This window comes from Pogona vitticeps, chromosome 3 (assembly GCF_051106095.1).
Source record: "Pogona vitticeps strain Pit_001003342236 chromosome 3, PviZW2.1, whole genome shotgun sequence".
NCBI classification, from domain to species: Eukaryota; Metazoa; Chordata; class Lepidosauria; order Squamata; family Agamidae; genus Pogona; species Pogona vitticeps.
Genome location: NC_135785.1, coordinates 219,717,720 through 219,736,282, shown reverse-complemented (window position 1 = coordinate 219,736,282; position 18,563 = coordinate 219,717,720). Strand labels below are relative to the sequence as shown.

Genomic DNA, 18,563 nt, shown 5'->3' with positions numbered 1-18,563 from the left:
GGACAGCATGACTTTCAACATTTTTGCCCACCACCATGTTAAAGCAATGTGCTGTAAAAGTACTGTATCTGAGAAGTGTTTCTGATAGTGAAAAGTTTTTCAGTTGAAATATTTTGTTTGAGAAGAATAATAAATAAAGCAAATTTAATATGTTCGCATATCATACTCATGTATTCAAAGCTTTATTTGGAAATCCTTTTCATGGAATATTTAAAAAGACATGACAGGAAAATATCATGTATTCTCTTTATTGTGTAAATCAGTCATGGGTTTTCCAGATGTTTTTGGATTACATTACTCATAATCGCTGACCACTGGCTGTGCCAGATGGTCTTGCGTATAGTCTAAAACATGTAGAGTAGTCGTCACGGCATCAGAAAACATTTTTTGACTACCAACTCTCACAGTTGTCCCTCACACCATGCCAGCAAGACTGGGAGTTTCAGTCCAAATATGTAGTTTTTTCCAGAGCTGTGTCAAACCAAGGTTGCCTAACTCAGGTTTAATTTTAAGGAGGAAAACTGGAAGCACTGGGTATTGTTAACATGCTTTTAGTATACGAAGACTTTTGTATTCATCACCATGGAATGTTAGTGTGTATGAGTGTAAATATACATCGGCTATGTAATAGAGAGAAATGGATGGACCCAGCTTCTAGTTTAGGAACTCTCCTTAGGCAAATGGTTATGCGAACTACAGTATCATGATTCCAGTGGTTGTAGGAATATGGGAGGAAAAGAAACAAGTGTGGAACAGCACATTTGGTTGGCATTGTATCCATTCATTGTGTTCAAGTTAATTTTATGAAAAAATATTCTAAAAATTGTTCCTTTTGCTTTTTTTCTTTTTTTTTTTTAAATCCTGGAAATATAATAGCGGTGAAACATTTTCTTTCCCACATCTTTGATCACTATGTTTCCTGGGGGAATAATAATTATTTTCCAGGAAGTTGTTTAGCAGTTTGAATACCGGAAAGTATTGATTTCCTCAGCAATACAAGTGTTTGCTGAGTGATGTCAACAGGATTGTGCACAAAAAAATAGTGACAGCTGTGAAATCTCTTCATGCTAACCACAGCAGCTGACAAGGTGCTTACTTATTGCTTCTACAGCCAGTTGCTTAAGTTGTAGGAATCAACATTTGATGGCATAGTTGCCTGTGAGTGCAGCTCTTGGATGGTGCTTATGTGCACTGATAAAATATGAAAAGGCATAAGGGAAATTCAACCTCGTCTCTTTTAGGAGAAAGATTAAAGAAACAGAGGAAAAACAAAAAGCTAAAGTAATGTAAATTCCCAAAACCTGTAAGGAAACACTTGGAAAGGCTTGAAAAGATAATACTTCAGTTGGAATTGAAAAGAATAAAGTTGTATCACATGAAATAGATCTGTAGGAATTATTGTGATCTCTTTAGGTGCAGTATAGCGATAAACCTCTTCATGGATCGCTGCCTTGTCGTGGTGAAGGGGCTTGAGTAATTCAGAGAAGCTATTGGCTATGCCGTGCAGGGACACCCAAGATGGACAGATCATAGTGGAGAGTTCTGACTAAACACGATCCACCTGGAGCAGGAACTGGCAAGCCACTCCAGTATCTTTGCCACGAAAACTCCATGGACACAAAAAAAGGCTAAAAGATATGACGCTGGAAGATGAGCCCCTCGGGCCGGAAGGCGTCCAACATGCTACTGAGGAAGAGTGGAGGACAAGTACAAGTAGCTCCAGAGCTAAAGAAGTGATTGGGCCAAAGCCAAAAGGACACTCAGCTGCGGACATGCCTGGAAGTGAAAGGAAAGTCCAATGTTGCATGGAAAAATACTGCATAGGAGCCTGGAATGTAAGATCTGTGAACCTTGGTAGGCTGGATGTGGTCAAACAGGAGATGGGAAGAATAAACATTGACATCCTGGGCATCAGTGAACTAAAATGGAGGGGAATGGGCAAATTCAATTCAGACGATTATCATATCCACTATTGTGGGCAAGAATCCTGTAGAAGAAATGGAGTAGCCCTCATAGTCAACAAAAGCATGGAAAAAGCTGTACTGGGATACAATCTCAAAAATGATAGAATGATTTCAATACGAATCCAAGGCAGATCTTACAATATCACAGTAATCCAAGTTTATGCACCAACCACCAAAGCTGAAGAGACTGAAATTGACCAGTTCTTACCTGACTTCGGGAGGCAGTGGAAGACAGGAGGGCATGGTGTGCTCTGGTCCATGAGGTCACGAAGAGTCGGACGCGACTAAACAACTAAACAACAAAATGAAGACTTACAACACCTTCTAGAACTAACACCAAAGAAAGATATATTTCTCATTATAGAGGACTGGAATGCTAAAGTAGAGAGTCAGGAGAGAAAACAAACAGGTAAGTTTGTCCTTGGAGTTCAAAATGAAGCAGGGCAATGGCTAATATAGTTTTGTCAAGAGAACAAGCTGGTCATCACAAACACTCTTTTCCAACAACACAAGAGGTGACTCTGCACATGGACATCACCAGATGGGCAATACCGAAATCAGATTGATTATATTCTCTGCAGCCAAAGATGGAGAAGCTCTATACAGTCAGCAAAAACAAGACCTGGAGCTGATTGTGGCTCTGATCATCGGCTTCTCATAGCAAAACTCAAGCTTAAACTGAAGAAAGTAGGAAAAAACCACTGGGCTAGTCAGGTATAATCTAAACCAAATCCCTTATGAATACACAGAGGAAGTGAAGAACAGATTTAAGGAACTAGATTTGGTGGACAGAGTGCCTGAAGAACTTTGGATAGAGGCTCGTAACATTGTTCAGGAGGCAGCAACGAAAACCATCCCAAAGAAAAGGAAATGCAAGAAAGCAAAGTGGCTGTCCAACGAGGCCTTACAAGCAGGAGAGAAAAGAAGGGAAGCCAAATGCATGGGAAATAGGGAAAGTTACAGAAAATTGAATGCAGACTTCCAAAGAATAGCAAGGAGAGACAAGAGAGCTTTCTTAAATGAACACTGCCAAGAAATAGAGGAAAATAATAGAAAGGGGGAAACCAGAGAGCTTTTCAAGAAAATTGGAGATATTAAAGGAACCTTTTGTGCAAAGATGGACATGATAAAGGACAAAAGTGGTAGGAACCTCACAGAAGCAAGGGACATCAAGAAGAGGTGACAAGAATACACAGAGGAATTATACCAGAGAGATCTGGATGTCCCAGACAACCCAGAGAGTGTGGTTGCTGACCTTGAGTCAGACATGCTGGAGAGTGAAGTCAAGAGGGCCGTAGAAAGCATGGCTGACAACAAGGCCAGTGGAGATGATGGCATTCCAGTTGAACTACTGTAATTAAAATCTTAAAAGATGATGCTGTTAAGCTGCTATACTCCATATGCCAGCAAGTTTGGAAAACTCAGCAGTGGCCAGAGGATTGGAAATGATCAGTCTACATCCCAATCCCAAAGAAGGGCAGTGCCAAAGAATGCTCCAACTACCGTACAATTCCACTCATTTCACACGCTAGCAAGGTTATGCTCAAAATCCTGCAAGGTAGGCTTTAGCAGTATGTGGACCGAGAACTCCCAGAAGTACAAGCTGGATTTCGAAGGGACAGAGGAACTAGAGACCAAATTGCTAACATGTTCTGGATTATGGAGAAAGCCAGAGAGTTCCAGAAAAACATCTACTTCTGCTTCATTGACTATGCAAAAGCCTTTGACTGTGTGGACTACAATAAACTATGTCAAGTTCTTAAAGAAATGGGAGCGCCTAACCCCCTTTTCTATCTCCTTAGAAATCTATATGTGAGACAGGAAGCAAGAGTTAGAACTGGATATGGAATAACTAATTGATTCATAATCAGGAAAGGAGTACGACAAGGCTGTATATTGGCCCCCGGCTTATTTTACTTATATGCAGAATATATCATGCGAAAGGCAAGACTGGATGAATCCCAAACTGGAATTAAGATTGCCGGAAGAAATATCAAAAACCTCAGATATGCAGATAATACCACTCTGATGGCAGAAAGTGCAGAGGAATTAAGGAACCTCTTAATGAGGTTGAAAGAGTAGAGTGCCAAAAATGGTCTGAAGCTCAACATAAGAAAAAAAAAGATCATGGCCACTGGTCGATCACCTCCTGACAAATAGAAGGAGAAGATATGGAGGCAGTGACAGATTTTACTTTCTTGGGCTCCATGATCACTGCAGATGGTGACAGCAGCCACGAAATTAAAAGATGCCAGCTTCTTGGGAGGAAAGCAATGACAAACCCAGACAGCATCTTAAAAAACAGAGACATCACCTTGCTGATAAAGGTCTGCCTGGTGAAAGCTATGGTTTTTCCAGTAGCAATGTATGGAAGTGAGATCTCGACCTTAAAGAAGGCCGACTGCTGAAGAATTGATGCTTTTGAATTGTGATGCTGGAGGAGATTCTTGAGAGTACCCTGGACTGCAAAAAGAACAAGCCTATCCATTTTGAAGGAAATCAACCCTGAGTGCTCACTGGAAGCACATATCCTGAAGCTGAGGCTCCAATACTTTGTCCATCTTATGAGAAGAGAAATCTCCCTGGAAAGGACCCTGATGTTGGGAAAGTGTGAGGGCAAGAGGAGAAGGGGACGACCGAGGACGAGATGGTTGCACAGTGTCATTGAAGCTACCATGAATTTGAACAAACTCCGGGAGGCAATGGAGGACAGGAAGGCCTGGCGTGTTCTGGTCCATGTGGTCACGAAGAGTCGGACACGACTTAACGACTAAACAACAACAATAGCGATAAATGAGAGACCTCCATATAGGGTTAGCTAGCCTTCCCCAACTCATTATCCTCTGGATGCTTGGGGCTGCAATGTCCAGCCAGCATAACATCACAGGCAGACTGTGGAAGGTCTATAGATTTGAGATTCCGGGCAGTAAGCTAAAGTAAATGGTGCTGACAAAACAATAGCTATCAACTTTGAAGGAGCTCTTTTGAAAATTCATTGTTGTCTGAAAGATTGAAATCCTGTTTTTTAGAAGAGTAAGTTGCACGTTTGAATCAGTGAAGATTTGGTATGGCAGCTCCTTTATAAGTTTTATTGGCTGAAACAACAATAAAAATGACAACTAGAGTAGGCTTATTTGAATCAATGTGTAGAATACTTCAGCCACTAAATCTCCACTGATTCATTGGGCTGTTTTAGTGTATCTTACTATACTAAGCAACAAGATCTTAGCCACTGAGTTTTGGTGGCTATCTTGTCTAGCCCAATGATACCAGATCTTCAGAACCTTTGGTAGAAACCTTTCTCTTGCTTACTCAGATTCCCATTAGTGGATTTTATGGATCTTGAAGCCAGGTCTTCAACCTATGATGGAAATACTGTAGATTCTTTTCCCGTATTATAAGGTCATGTTCAAGGTCTTTCCCTCTATAGTACTGAAAGCAAAAATCTTTTCTCATTGCTTCTCAAAATCTCTTTTGTTTTGTTTGTTTTGCTCTGTTCAGAGATTGTCTAGCACGTCATAAGCACCAGAACTGAAACTTTTCTCATCTCTCTCCTGCAGTTATTTCTGATTCTTTGCGAGTGACTTCAGAAGGCCAAACTTTGAACAAAGTGCAACATGATTCTCTGGAGCTGAAATGTGAAATATCCAAGAGTACTGCACAGCACAGTCACATTTCCATTGCCTGGTACCGACGGAAAGCAGATGAGCCTGCGACAGAAGTGATTTCCCTCAGTCGTGATTTCGTACTGCGTGCAGGAATTGACTACACCCAGCGGCATGCAAGTGGAGATGTCCGCCTGGATAAAATAGGCGAGACTCAGTCCAAGCTTACAATCTACAATCTGCAATCTTCAGATGAGGGCGAGTTTTACTGTGAGGCAGCTGAGTGGATTCAGGACCCTGATGGTACTTGGTATGCAATGACCCGCAAGCGCTCAGAGGGCACCATGGTCTATGTGGAAGGAACTGGTTAGTGTTTGCAGTTATTTTTATCTCATCCATAGCCTTTAATATCTCTTTGGCTCTGTCTTTTTTAAGGAGAAGGTGTTCTGCTTAAAAGTTCTATGTGCTACATTATGTGGGCATGATTCATGTATTGGGATGTATTTCATTGACCAAAACTTGGATATTCCTAAGTGTCACTTTCTGCCTGCATAGGATTTTGAGTGTGCCATTACTCCAAGGAATGTGAATGGAGTCTTGCAACAACTTGTAATCATTTTTCCTGTAAATGTTTGAAGCATAAAATAAGCTAAAGGTTTGATGTGCCAATATCAATTTCTCCATTACAAGATTCAGCATTATCTCAGAACATAAGTATTTGTAGAGTTTACAAAGTTAGGTCATGTGCAATGGATATTTGAGTTACCTGTACTCCACAAAGATCTGTGCATATGATGACTCTTTCTGCTACGTTAGGAAGCTGTTTGAGCAACTACAGTGGTGCCTCGCATAGCGAGGTTAATTGGTTAAAAAAAAACATCGCTATGGGAAAACATCGTTAAGTGAAACGCGTTTTCCCATAGAGATGCATTGAAAACCGGATAATCCGTTCCAGCCCTTTGGGAGAAACCTCGGGGGAGGGTGGTAAGACGGCATTGGTTCCTGCCTTCTCCCCCACCACCCGGCTTCTCCCAAAGGGCTGCCCCGACTGTCCTTGCAGCAGCGGAGGAGGTGCCCGGTGGAGGAGAAATGACAGATCGGCTCCTGCCTTCTCCTCCACCGGGCACCTCTTCCGCTGCTGTAAGCACAATCGGGGCAGCCCTTTGGGAGAAGCCGGGCTGTGGAGAAGGAAGGCTGAAGCCGATCCAATCTCCCCCCCCCCCCCCACCGGGAGGCTTCTCCGAAAGCGCTGTGCCCGATGGTGCAGGGGAAGGATTGGATCGGCTTCAGCCTTCTCCACAGCCCGGCTCCTCCGAAAGGGCTGTCCCGATGTTGCTTGCAGCAGCGGAAGAGGTGCCCGGTGGAGGATAAATGACAGATCAGCTCCTGCCTTCTCTTCCACCGGGCACCTCCTCTGCTGCTGCAAGCACAGTCGGGGCAGCCCTTTGGGAGCAGCCAGGCTGCTCCGAAGAAAGGCAGAAGCTGATCCGATCTCCCCCCACCGGGCGGCTTCTCCTGCTGCTCCCGATGGTGGTGGTGGGAGATCGGACATGGCTGGGAGTTGCCGCTGCGGGTTGGATCCAAGCCACGAAGGGAGGGTGGGAGGGTGGTGGGATCTGGATGCCTTTCAGGCATCCCGGGCTTGGATCCCACCCGCCGCCGGTTACCCATGGCTTGGGTAACCGGCGGCGGGTGGGATCCAAGCCCAGGATGCCTGAAAGGCATCCAGATCCCACCACCCTCCCCCCGCGGGTCGGATGCAAGCTGCGGGGGGTGGGTGGGAGGCATGGCCGACTCTTCGGCAGCCGCCATGGCTCGGATCCGAACCGCGGCGGCTGCCGAAGAGTCCTGCCATGCCCCCCACCCTCCCCCCGCGGCTTGGATCCGACCCGCGCCAGGCTACCCCAGGCATGGTCGGACTCCTGAGAGTCCGACCATGGCCGGGAAAGCTGGCCGCGGGGAAGGGGAATCCCGGCGGTGGCCTCAGAAGGACCCTTCGGAAGGGTCCTTCCGAGGCCACCGCAGGCATTATCCCCCAGCTGAGCTGCGGGAGCGCTCCTTCAGAGGCTCCCACCGCTCAGCTGGGGGAAAATGGTGCCTATGGGGAAAACATCGCAAAGCAGTTTTTCCCCATAGGCAACATCGGTATGCGATCGCAAAAGCGATGGCAAAAATGCCATCGCTATGCGAATTCATCGTGAAACGGGGCACTCGTTATACGAGGCACCACTGTATTGGGAAGAGAATTAGCCTGTTAGCATGCCAGAAAAAGAGAAATAAATAGTGGAATAACAACTGTCCCACTTGCCGGGCCTCTAGTTGCATTTATTATGGGATTTCGTGAACTCATGTGTCTTTAGCTAGAGAAAAAAAAATCAATTTGTTTACTACTGTATTGCCAGTAAGGGTTCTGTGTACACTGTACATCAGAGTCCTAAAAACTTATTAAAAGAGCAACCTGTCCACATTTAATTATGTGTTGGGTAGTTTTTCAGTATAGGTATTTTTTTCGTCCTTTTCTAAATTATTTTTTAAATTTTCAAAACAAAAACAAATATAAAATACTTACTATACATTCTAAACCACTGGGCACCCCATACCCATGGGACCCCTTGGAACAATACTTTTAATACGAACTTCATTTCCAAAACTGAATTGATTGTTCTTTAGAGGCTTTCCTCTTTCCTTTCTCTAATACAAATTCAACAAATCTACCCCAAATAGCATAAAAATATTTGAACTTATTTCCCCTCTTTTCATCTTAAGTTCAGTAGTCAATTTATCATTTAATGCAATGTCCCAGACTTCATTATACCAATCTTCTAATTTAATATCATTTTTATCTTTCCAGAATATAGCTATTAGTATTCTAGCACTTGTCATGAATTGGAAATCAATTCCTTTGAACAATAATCAAGTTCTAGCTTATCAAAAAAATGGCAACAAAGCAATTTTAAAATTAAATTCAATATCTTTTCCAAATATATCACATATTTCCTTAGAAATCAGTTTCCAAAACTTCTGAGTCCATTTACACTCCCACCACATATCATAATACGTGCCAATTTCTTCATCACATTTCCAACAAGCCTTAGAATACTGTAGTCTGAATTTATTATATTCAATTTCGCCGGAGTCATAAACTATTTTTTTTAAAAAAAACTTTATTCTTACCGACATTAATCTTAAAACTCTCATCCTCCAAATTTTTATCCAATCCCCTGTTTAAATTTCTGTCTTTAAATCATTTTCCCAAATTGATTTCAAACCTTCTGTTTCTGTCTCTTTTTCCTCTTGTTCCAAAGTTAGGTTATAAATTATACTTACTACTCCCTTAGTCAAAGCATCTTTCTGCATGTCTTCATGTGATGATAGAAATAGTTCATACTTAGTACATTCTCTACATTTGCCATTAGTTTTCAGCCATTCATTTGTCCAACTATCTAATTGGATATAATTATTCCATGATAATTTATTAGTTTGAAGTTTAATTATAATTTGGTCCTTCAATCTCATTTTAATCATCCAATTCTTTAGTCTGGCAACTTTTTTTATCCTTAAACAAATCAGCTAAACCCTTCAGGTTTGCTGGGAAATTTTCTATTTCGGTCACTAATTTTAGTGGTGAAGGAAAGGGACATAACTTCTTTTTATATCTGTTCCAGACATTTAACATGTTTCTTAAAAACATGTTATTGTATTTCATTTTGCTACATTAAACAAATATTTTTCAACATTCCCATTTATTTCTGAGGATTCCCTATCCCACTAAATTAACCTTCCTTTGTTGTATGTAATATCTCCAATAAATCTTAACTGATTTGCTATATAATTTTTCATATTAGGAATACCAAAACCTCCATATTTTTTGAGCCTTATACCAATATCTTTTATTTATTCTACATTTTTACCTTGATTACAAAATCCATTAATTAATCCCTGCCAATGCTTAAAATCTTCTTCTAATTGTATTGGGAGCATCCTGAATAAAACAGTAATATTTGGTAATATTTTCATTTTGATCATGGCAATTCTCCCAAACCACAATAGTTTCAATTTAGAATACTCCTGCAATTTATTTTTAATATCATTTTTTAATTTATTAAAATTTTGCTCCTTTAATTTTTCAGTCACCTTGACTATATTTATACCTAAATATTTAATATAATTACACATTTTAAAACCATATTTATTTACAAACGTTTCTTGTTCATGTTTATTATAATTAAACATCATTATTTATGTTTTTGCCAGTTAATAGTTAATCCTGTTATTTCCCCAAATTTTTCTAAATGATTTTTAATATTATCCATACTTTCTAATGGGTTTTTAATGATCAATAATGAGTCATCAGCAAATAAATTAATCTTAATTGTATATTTTTCCTAATCCTTTAATTAATTCATCATTTCTTATTGCATCAGCTAACAATTCTGTAACCATACAAAACAATATTGGTGAAAGTGGGCAGCCTTGTCTTCTGCCTCGGCCTAGAAAGATCCGCTCAGTTAAACCATCGTTAACTATTACTTCTGAAGTATTATCTGAATATAATTGATCTATAACCCCTATAAATCTTCTACTAAATCCCCAACCCTTTATAAGCAGCTTTAATGTTGGCCATTAAAGTGTAGGTAAGGTAAAGGGTCCCCTTAACAATTTGTTCAGTCGTGTCTGACTCGAGGGGCCGGTGCTCATCTCCGTTTCCAACCCATAGAGCTAGCGTTTGTCCGAAGACAGTCTTCCTTGGTCACATGGCCAGCACGAGTAGACATGGAATGCCGTTACCTTCCTACATGGTGGTACCCATTTATCTACTTGCATTTTTACATGCTTTTGAACAGCTAAGTTGGCGGGAGCAGGGACAAGCAACAGGAGCTCACTCCGTCGCGTGGATTCAAACTTACGACTGCAGGTCTTCTGACCTTGCAGCACAGAGGCTTCTGCGGTTTAACCTGCAGCCCCACCACGTCCCTTCAAGTACAGATACAGTACTTGTTATTTATTTGGGGGGGCAAGATGTACTCTGTCCACACTGTTAGTTTCTACAGCCCTGTCTCCACCAATAAGCTCAATAAATAAAATAAATAAATTAAATAAATACCCTTTTGTCTCAGTTTTCCATGCTTTCTTTTAGTTCTTTCCTTTCATTCATCTGCCTCCCGGTGTCTTTTTCTTATCTTGGTTTTGTGTGCCACTGGCTTTCTGTTTCCCATTATTTTAGACCTGAAGTTTTTATCTGAAACATACTTTGAAAGGCATTCATAATGAGACACCCTGCTTGTACATTACTTTTGTTCCTAAATGTTGTTAAAAGCCTCTCAGCACCTTTTGTAGAGCTGTTATGTAGTGTTCGTGTCAGTAGCAAAGACATGGTTTTACATTTTTGATGGAGCTGAAGAGTCTTCACGTGATTAATGATGGCTTGAATGGACATGACCTGCATAAGCCTCACCCAGCCTGGTGGCTCCCAGCCAGATGTACCCAACTCCCTTAGGGACATGGAACTTATAGTTCAGCATATCTGGAGGATACCAAACTCAGGGAGAAAGACCTAGACATTTTAGGCTCCTGATATTCTGTAAAATGTTCAGAAGTCTGTGTGAATTTTGTATTGAAGTCAAAAGAGCAGAAATATAGCTTGTTAAAAACTCATGGGTGTATTTATAGGAGACACACGTTGCATCGGTGCAACATAAAGATGTAGTGTCATTAAAATAGTTACCTGCAGTTTTCCCAGAAAACTTTTGTTTGCTGTTTGAAAAGCAAATGTATCTCTTTTGGGAAAATCTAGCAGAACTAAGTTATTTGGCAATGCAAATGTATAAAATCTGACAAGTATGAATCTTGTCTTGGATAGGTGGAATAATTTTTAATTCAAGGCGGAATCAGCATATCTAAAAGTTCTGGGTTTTTTTCCTCTGCACGTTTAGCATAAATGTAGCTCACAACCTTCCTGCTAAGATGAAGAACAACTACATGTTTTGAAGGGATGCCTTATATATATATTGGACACGTTGGTATGTGTCACCTTCTCCTGGCAGCAAGTTAGGACATCTGTGCAGTGGTGGCAGAAGGGAAATTTTCTAGTAAATAAAATGCATTTTTTGATTGCTTTCTTACAGATTAGTATTTATGTGTTCTGAATCTATAATGCTCTGTTATTCCTTAATATAAAATGAAACTTGCAATGCTCTTTTGAATGTCTCACTAAGTGTCACTCTGTGTTGTTGTTGTATGTTGTGAATTTATTTATTTATTTATTTATTTATTTATTTATTTATTTATTTATTTATTTATTTATTTGAAATGGTAATGTTCTTTTGGTTTGTCAGTCAGTATTGTCTCTAGTTTTGGTAGGATTTAATGATCTTTAAAGTCAGCAACATAAAGATAACACTTATCTCCTGTTTTTTCATTCTCTCAGTGGGTGAAATAATATTGGACACTTTATTTATGTGCCAAGTCAAGGCCTCTGGAATTGAGTACATAGTTTATTTTAAAAAATGTTATTAGGTTGGTACACACTTCAAAATATTGAACCAAAATGTCTAAGGCAAAATGGTATGATCTTTCAACACGACAGGGTGTGTCTAGTATTGAAACACTTTTCAGGCCTCTTCCTTTCTTGAGAAAAAGATTGTATGTGTAATAAGCAAATGCCAATTTAACCTATTTCTGACAATTATGCACTGTGTACAATGTAGAAGAGATAAAGACATAGTTTGGGTAGAGGCAGATAGATTCCAATGGGAGGGGAAATTGTCTATACAGGTATGTGTATATGAACAAGCAAAGTCTCCTTGTCCAAGCTTTCATTTGTTTTTTCTTGTGCATTCAGTGCTGTGACATGGTTTCATTTTGAGTGCATGTACGTGTTTGTGTTGTGTTCTTTTTTAGATATGGATATCAATGTCCGACTAGAGACAGAGAAGCGGACTTACACAGTGGGTGAACCAGTGGAGTTCAGATGCATTTTGGAGGTACAGAATGTTGCAAAGAGATACTTCTCCATCTCGTGGGCCTTCAACAGTTCCCTGATTGCCACCTTTGGGGCTAATGCTGTGCCAGTCCTTAACAATGAGTTTGCCCAGCGGGAGGCTCTGGGACAGCTGAAAGTGGCAAAAGAAAGTGACAGTGTCTATATCTTAAAAATCTATCGACTTCGCTTGGAGGATAGTGGGAAATACAATTGCCGAGTGACAGAGCGTTTGAAAACAACAACTGGTGAATTTATTGATGGAGAGAGCAAGAGACCAAAGAACACACCAATCACAGTCCTGCCCCTGAGTAAGCAGCCATCGTGCTTGTTCTTTGGATTACGTGGGTTTGTGGGAGAAGCTGGGTTTAACTGTGTTTGCTGGGAAATCTCAGATTTATGAGAGTAATGTGGCACTATATCCAAAAAACTGAGAGCAGTTGAGTGGAGTATTCTCCTGTTTGAATGAAATTTGGAGATTTGGTATGTAGCCCTTTCAGAAAGAATGAAACCTGCTGTATCTTAGATAAGTAATTGAGGGGTGTACAGTAAGTGCCATCTGACTGTGAAGAGGGAAAACTCACTGCTGTCAGTGCTCTATCGAGAAAACGCCTTAGAAGTAGTGCAAGTTGTCCCCCCACAAGTGATTTCATCATCCTGATGGATAGATGGGTGACAAATTTAAAAATCTTTAAAAGAATATGTTGTGAATGTAACACTTGGTTGGTACACACTGTACTACTATGTATGTGTATGTGCACCTATGTGCATGCAGCACTCACAACAGCATGCATGCCACACATGACAGATAAACAGACACAAAGCCAGACTAGTTCTATACATATACTCCCAAATAAGCTGAATCAAATAATTCTATAGCCTGACTGAGGTGGGAGGTGCAGTGGAGGGAAATCTAACGAAGAGTAAATATAAAGAATTAAGTCACAAGGGATGAATCTGGTTTGTAATAAAGCTCACATAACGGATACATAGGCACTAACTCTACTCTTACCCACATTTTCATCCTTGGTTAGTGCAGCACTAAATAATTCCTGATACCAGGCTTGGTTCACTGCCCCTTCCAAAAGTACCTAGAAAAATCATTCCTTCAGTGGAAGCTAGAGATATTGCACCCCTATAGCCCCTCCCTCTTTGTTGCCTGTAGGTTAGATTTATGAAGAGCTGAGGATTCACCTGCAGCAGATACACATACCTATCAGGTATGGAGATCCTCTGTTGCATAGGAAATCGGAGGACACAATTACTAGTAGTGAAGCAGCAGGTGGAAAAGTGAAGCATAGATTTCCACATAGCTAAGTGACTACCTCTTCCACCTCACTCTTCACATTCAGTGGAATTCCTGGAGGGAGAGGAAGGACATTAGGACATATTTCCTCCCTTCTGTGTTGGAAATTGAACCTGCATAGACCTGCTTCACAGTGAAGAAGCAGCTGCTAGGCAATTTCAAGCAGATTCCTGTTGCCATCCTTTTTGACTCTCCAACGGTGAGAATCTTCAGCAAAATATCCACTCTACATTTTACATGACTGAAGAACTAACGAAGGGAGAAGTCATTGGGGCAGGAGCTGGGAACCTTTTGCCCTGCAACGATTTTGAATCAGAACTCCCATATTCCCTTGTGTGGGGCCTCTGGGATTTGAATTCTCCAAAAATCTGGAAGGACAAAAAGTTCCCTTGTCTTGTACACAGGCTGCAAAACTCCACTACTTTGGATAAGAAGAATGTGTGCTTTTAGATTAGATTAGGCATCCTTCAGTCTCGAGAGACTATGGTAACATGCTCTGAATAGAGGACTTGGAGCAGCGTCCAGCGTGGCTGAGGAGGCCAATTCGAGAGTGACAATCCCTTCCACACTGAAGACAAATATAGTCTGTCCCCTGTCCAGCTCCCTGATTTTGCTGGTTTCAGGACTTTTTGCCTTGGCCTGCTGGACAAGGGTCTCTTCAAATTGGGAGAGGCGGTGATGCACCACCTGCCTCCAGGCTGAACGCTCAGATGTCCAGGTTTCCCATCTCTTGAGGCCCTCTCTCTCTCTCTCTCTCTCTCTTTCTATACATTATATATACTGTGTTTACACACACACATTCTTCATATATACATACATACGAATGAAGTGCAGGCTTGGATTTTTATGAGTCAAACCTCTATGCTTTCGCTTGCTCTTTCAGCTGGTTAACTTTAAAAAAAAGTAAGACAAATGATAAGTAGTTTCTGAAATAGCATAAAACACATAATGACTGAGCAGAATAGTAATTGAAGGAAAAAATATTATATAAAGTCTCAGTCTTCTCTGCTGAAGAAAATGACATCTGCTATTAAGTCAATCAATCAATCAATCAATCAATCAATCAATCAATCCCTAAATAAATAAATAAATAAATGGCAAGTTGATCAATTGTATCTTTTAAATTTACTTCCAGGAACATGTATAGAAATATGACTCTGGACATTTTCATACAGTAAGAATAAACGGAATTTTAAAAAAAGAAACAGATTAAAACATCACAGCAATAAAATAACATTTAGAAAGGCCTGGGAGAATCAGATCTTTTGAGCTGGATAATTTTCTGTTGCCTAATCAATGTTCTGATTTAACTTGCTTATTTGCCTTTTAAATTAAAGAGTGGTCTTAACCGACCAGATAGGCGGGATATAAATAAAATAAATAAATAAATAAATTATTATTTATTAAATTAAAAAGTAGAAACATTTTAGAAAAATAAGGTCTTGCAAAAAATCCATTTCAAATAATGTTCACATCCCATCAGTGATGCTAGGCCCCAGACCTCAGGACATGGAAGTTTAGTAATCACCAGCATTTTGAATTGTACCCACAAGCCAGAGAGGTTTTAAGAATTTCTAGAGGGAGGTGTCCTTCAGCACAATCTGATTAACAGTATAGAAGATACAAAAATAGTTCAGACATCTGATTTCTGAATCAGAGGAGAGAATTCTCTGTGAATGGCTGTGTGTGATGAGGCGTAACAGTCAAGTATTCTTCTGGTTAGTAAAAAAATTGTAAGTGAATATCCCTGTGCATTGATTCTTATTTCTAGCTTTGTTGAATTTCAAGTATTTTATGGTCATTTCATTGTTCTTACTGTACTGATTTATCTTGTCTACTACCCTGTTATATTTTACCATGAAGGTGATCTGTGTATAGTTTGGATAAATAAATACTGTAATATCATAAGTAATCCATCGCCATTCACCACTTTTCCCCCATATGTTCACTCCTGAACATTTCCATGCATAGAATTGGTGTACATAATACAGTATGTTATCCAAGGATACAGAGATGCACTTGGCAGGCTTTTTTCTGCTATTTCAGTCGTGTTTTCTGGAGCTGGTTCAATAATGGGAATCACTTTAGCGCAGTATACTTGTTTACTAGGAGATCATATATTAGATTTTTGCACATACCCCATATTAAGTGTGTTGGGAACTTTTATGTGAAGAAGAGTAACCAACAGGAGATTTGTATGAATTGCCGCCTCCCAGAAAAATCCTCACCTGTAATCACGTGTTGACTCCTTTTACCACAGAGACCAATATTTCAGTGGAGGTGTCCAACAATGCTACCAGTGTTTTAGAAGGGGAGAGCCTTCGATTTGGTTGCAGTGTCCGCACAGGGTTTAGACCTCAAAACCGACTTTCCGTGACTTGGCAACTTGTGGACAAGCAGAACCGTCGCAGTGACATTGTGCACCTAGACCGTGATGGCACCCTTCACCCAGGCCCTGCTTACGCTGAACGCAGTAGCTATGGTGGGATACAAATGGAACAGATACGGCCTGGGTCATTCACGTTAGAGATCTTCAACAGCCTGAAGGCAGATGAGGGCCATTATGAGTGTCGGATTACAGAGTGGACCCGTAGGTTGGATGGAGAGTGGCAGATGATCGGAGAGCGACATAATGGCTCAGCAGTATCCATCACTGCATTGGGTGAGTGTGCACATTTAGGTAATGTTAGTGAATGTAAGACCTGTGCCACCACAGAAACAACCTCTTTCTCACTGAGAAATTCTTAAGAGTCCTAAATTGGACCATGTTCAGTTTTTTTAATACCTTACTGCCTTTTAATTGTCTTTTGATTCGATACCAGGTAGCTGTAGTTGAAAATGATTGATTTGTTGGCTACTTTCGGAGATGTTGGCAAGTCTTTGGGTCCAAGGACGAAGTCCAAGTCTTTGGTACCATATACCAAGTCTGAGTCTTTGGTACCAAGTCCTGAGTCTGAGTCCCTATCAAAAATGAGCTTTTTTCCCCAGAAAAAAGAGGGGTGGGTGGGTTCCAAATCACAAGTTGAGCCTGAGTCATTTGTGGGAGGGGGGAAACTGAGTTGAGCTACCAGTGTGACTTAAGTCTAACTTGAAAGTGAATCCCATGACTTCAGCCCCCATCCCTGGTTATTATATTGCAGTTACCATTTCATAGCTGCCAGTGGGAATCTAGAGTAGTTATCTGCTTGATGCATTCAGAAATGATTGATGACCGTTGTCTGGTTTGATCTTTTAAGGCACAAAACTTCAAATGGAAAGGTTAGCATTTTGCATAACAGTTCATCTGGATTGAATTTAGCATTTCCCTAACTGCCTCAAACTATTTTATGGATTTTTTCGACCTGTAGTGCATATTGAAACATTAACAACCCAAAACAGAGATGAAAGCTATTTTTTTCCATTGTGCTGATAGCCATGCTCATAATGGTCACTGAATGTGTTTTGATCTTTTCTGCCTCTCAATTGATATTCCATAACAACAGATGCAGTGTCAGTTCTGCCTAGTACTGTGATGATTAGCTATTTCACTGCTTGAGAGATGGCACTTGAACTGCTTCTGGTTTTGTACAAGCCATTTCATCTTCTAAACTAAAACAAGGAACTTTTTCTGAGGTCTAAAAAATCACATTACCTTATTTTACCATCTGTCCTGGGTTTGTTTATATCTCTTCCCTTTATGACAAAAGAAATAAATATCTTGCAACTTTATTATCCCCAAAATAGGTGAAAGAGATGTTTCAGCTAAACAACTATGAGACAAGCAGTATTACAATTCATGTGTCAAAATCCTATTAGTTTTACACTGGTATAAATCTTAGCCCTGGACTGCCTCAAGTTAAGAAAGTAATTAGGTATTTGCTGTGACTTGGTGCACAACAGCAAAGGCCTATGTTAACTTTTTAACTTGCAAAATTTGCCGCCAAGGCTTACACCAGTTGTGTTCCTCCAGTGCAAGAACTCAACAGGAGTTTGACCGTGCTTCTTCAGGCAGATGCACAGCCATGTCTGGGAAAGCAACACAAGCATTCTTGCTCTAGAAAACAAGCAACTGATGGCCCTTCCTGGTCTGTTATTCCTTTTCTGTGAGGCAGCCACAAATACAAGTTTATTAGAAATGATTTGGACTGAGTTTTCTTTGTGAAGATGTGCAGATGTATTCCACTGATGAAACCAGCTTAAGTGCATCAAACCTAGACTGGATTCAGCCCACAGGCCCAAATCCTGTTTGTATTTATAAGTTAAACTGTATAAGTCACAATGGCAAATTGCTGCTAACTGCTAAGTAATGAGGACTGGTCACATTCTTAGATACATACCTGTTGAGCAGTTGGGCACGCGCATCGTAGCACAACCAGCACCTTGTTAGTTAGTGGCAATTCATTGCAGTGTGTTATGCAACTTAACTTACACACTCTTAAGTCACCAGCAGAATTCTGGTTACTGCTTCTATGTCTTCCAAAGCAAAATTAATCTTCTTGGGTAGGCATAGCTTTCTAGCTCATGTTTTCTTGTACAGTACATGAGAAGGTAGATAGAAGTCCCTCATCCTGCTTACTTCTGTTCCAGTATGCACCTAGCCCTTTTTACCATGTTAAGCTTATTTCACTCACCCCAGCTAAACTCTGAAGCTGGCTAAGGGAAAACGATCTTGAGTTCATCTGCAGAGGAAAAAGCAGTGTGTGAGAGAAGTTGGGGCTCTCTGATCTGTC

At 40.5% G+C, this 18,563-nt stretch overlaps 1 protein-coding gene across 2 annotated transcripts in view; it reads left to right on the top strand.

Annotated features, from left to right (window-relative positions):
• IGSF3 (immunoglobulin superfamily member 3) overlaps positions 1-18,563 on the top strand; it is a 158,440-nt gene that overhangs the window by 86,218 nt on the left and 53,659 nt on the right. The window contains exons 4-7 of one of the 2 annotated variants that reach the window (XM_078389816.1): positions 5,525-5,935; positions 11,905-11,925; positions 12,470-12,859; positions 16,115-16,516. In XM_078389816.1, the coding sequence (XP_078245942.1) occupies positions 5,525-5,935; positions 11,905-11,925; positions 12,470-12,859; positions 16,115-16,516 (1,224 nt within the window). The remainder of the gene's footprint in view (positions 1-5,524; positions 5,936-11,904; positions 11,926-12,469; positions 12,860-16,114; positions 16,517-18,563) is intronic. The other variant, XM_020810766.3, reaches the window with a different exon arrangement.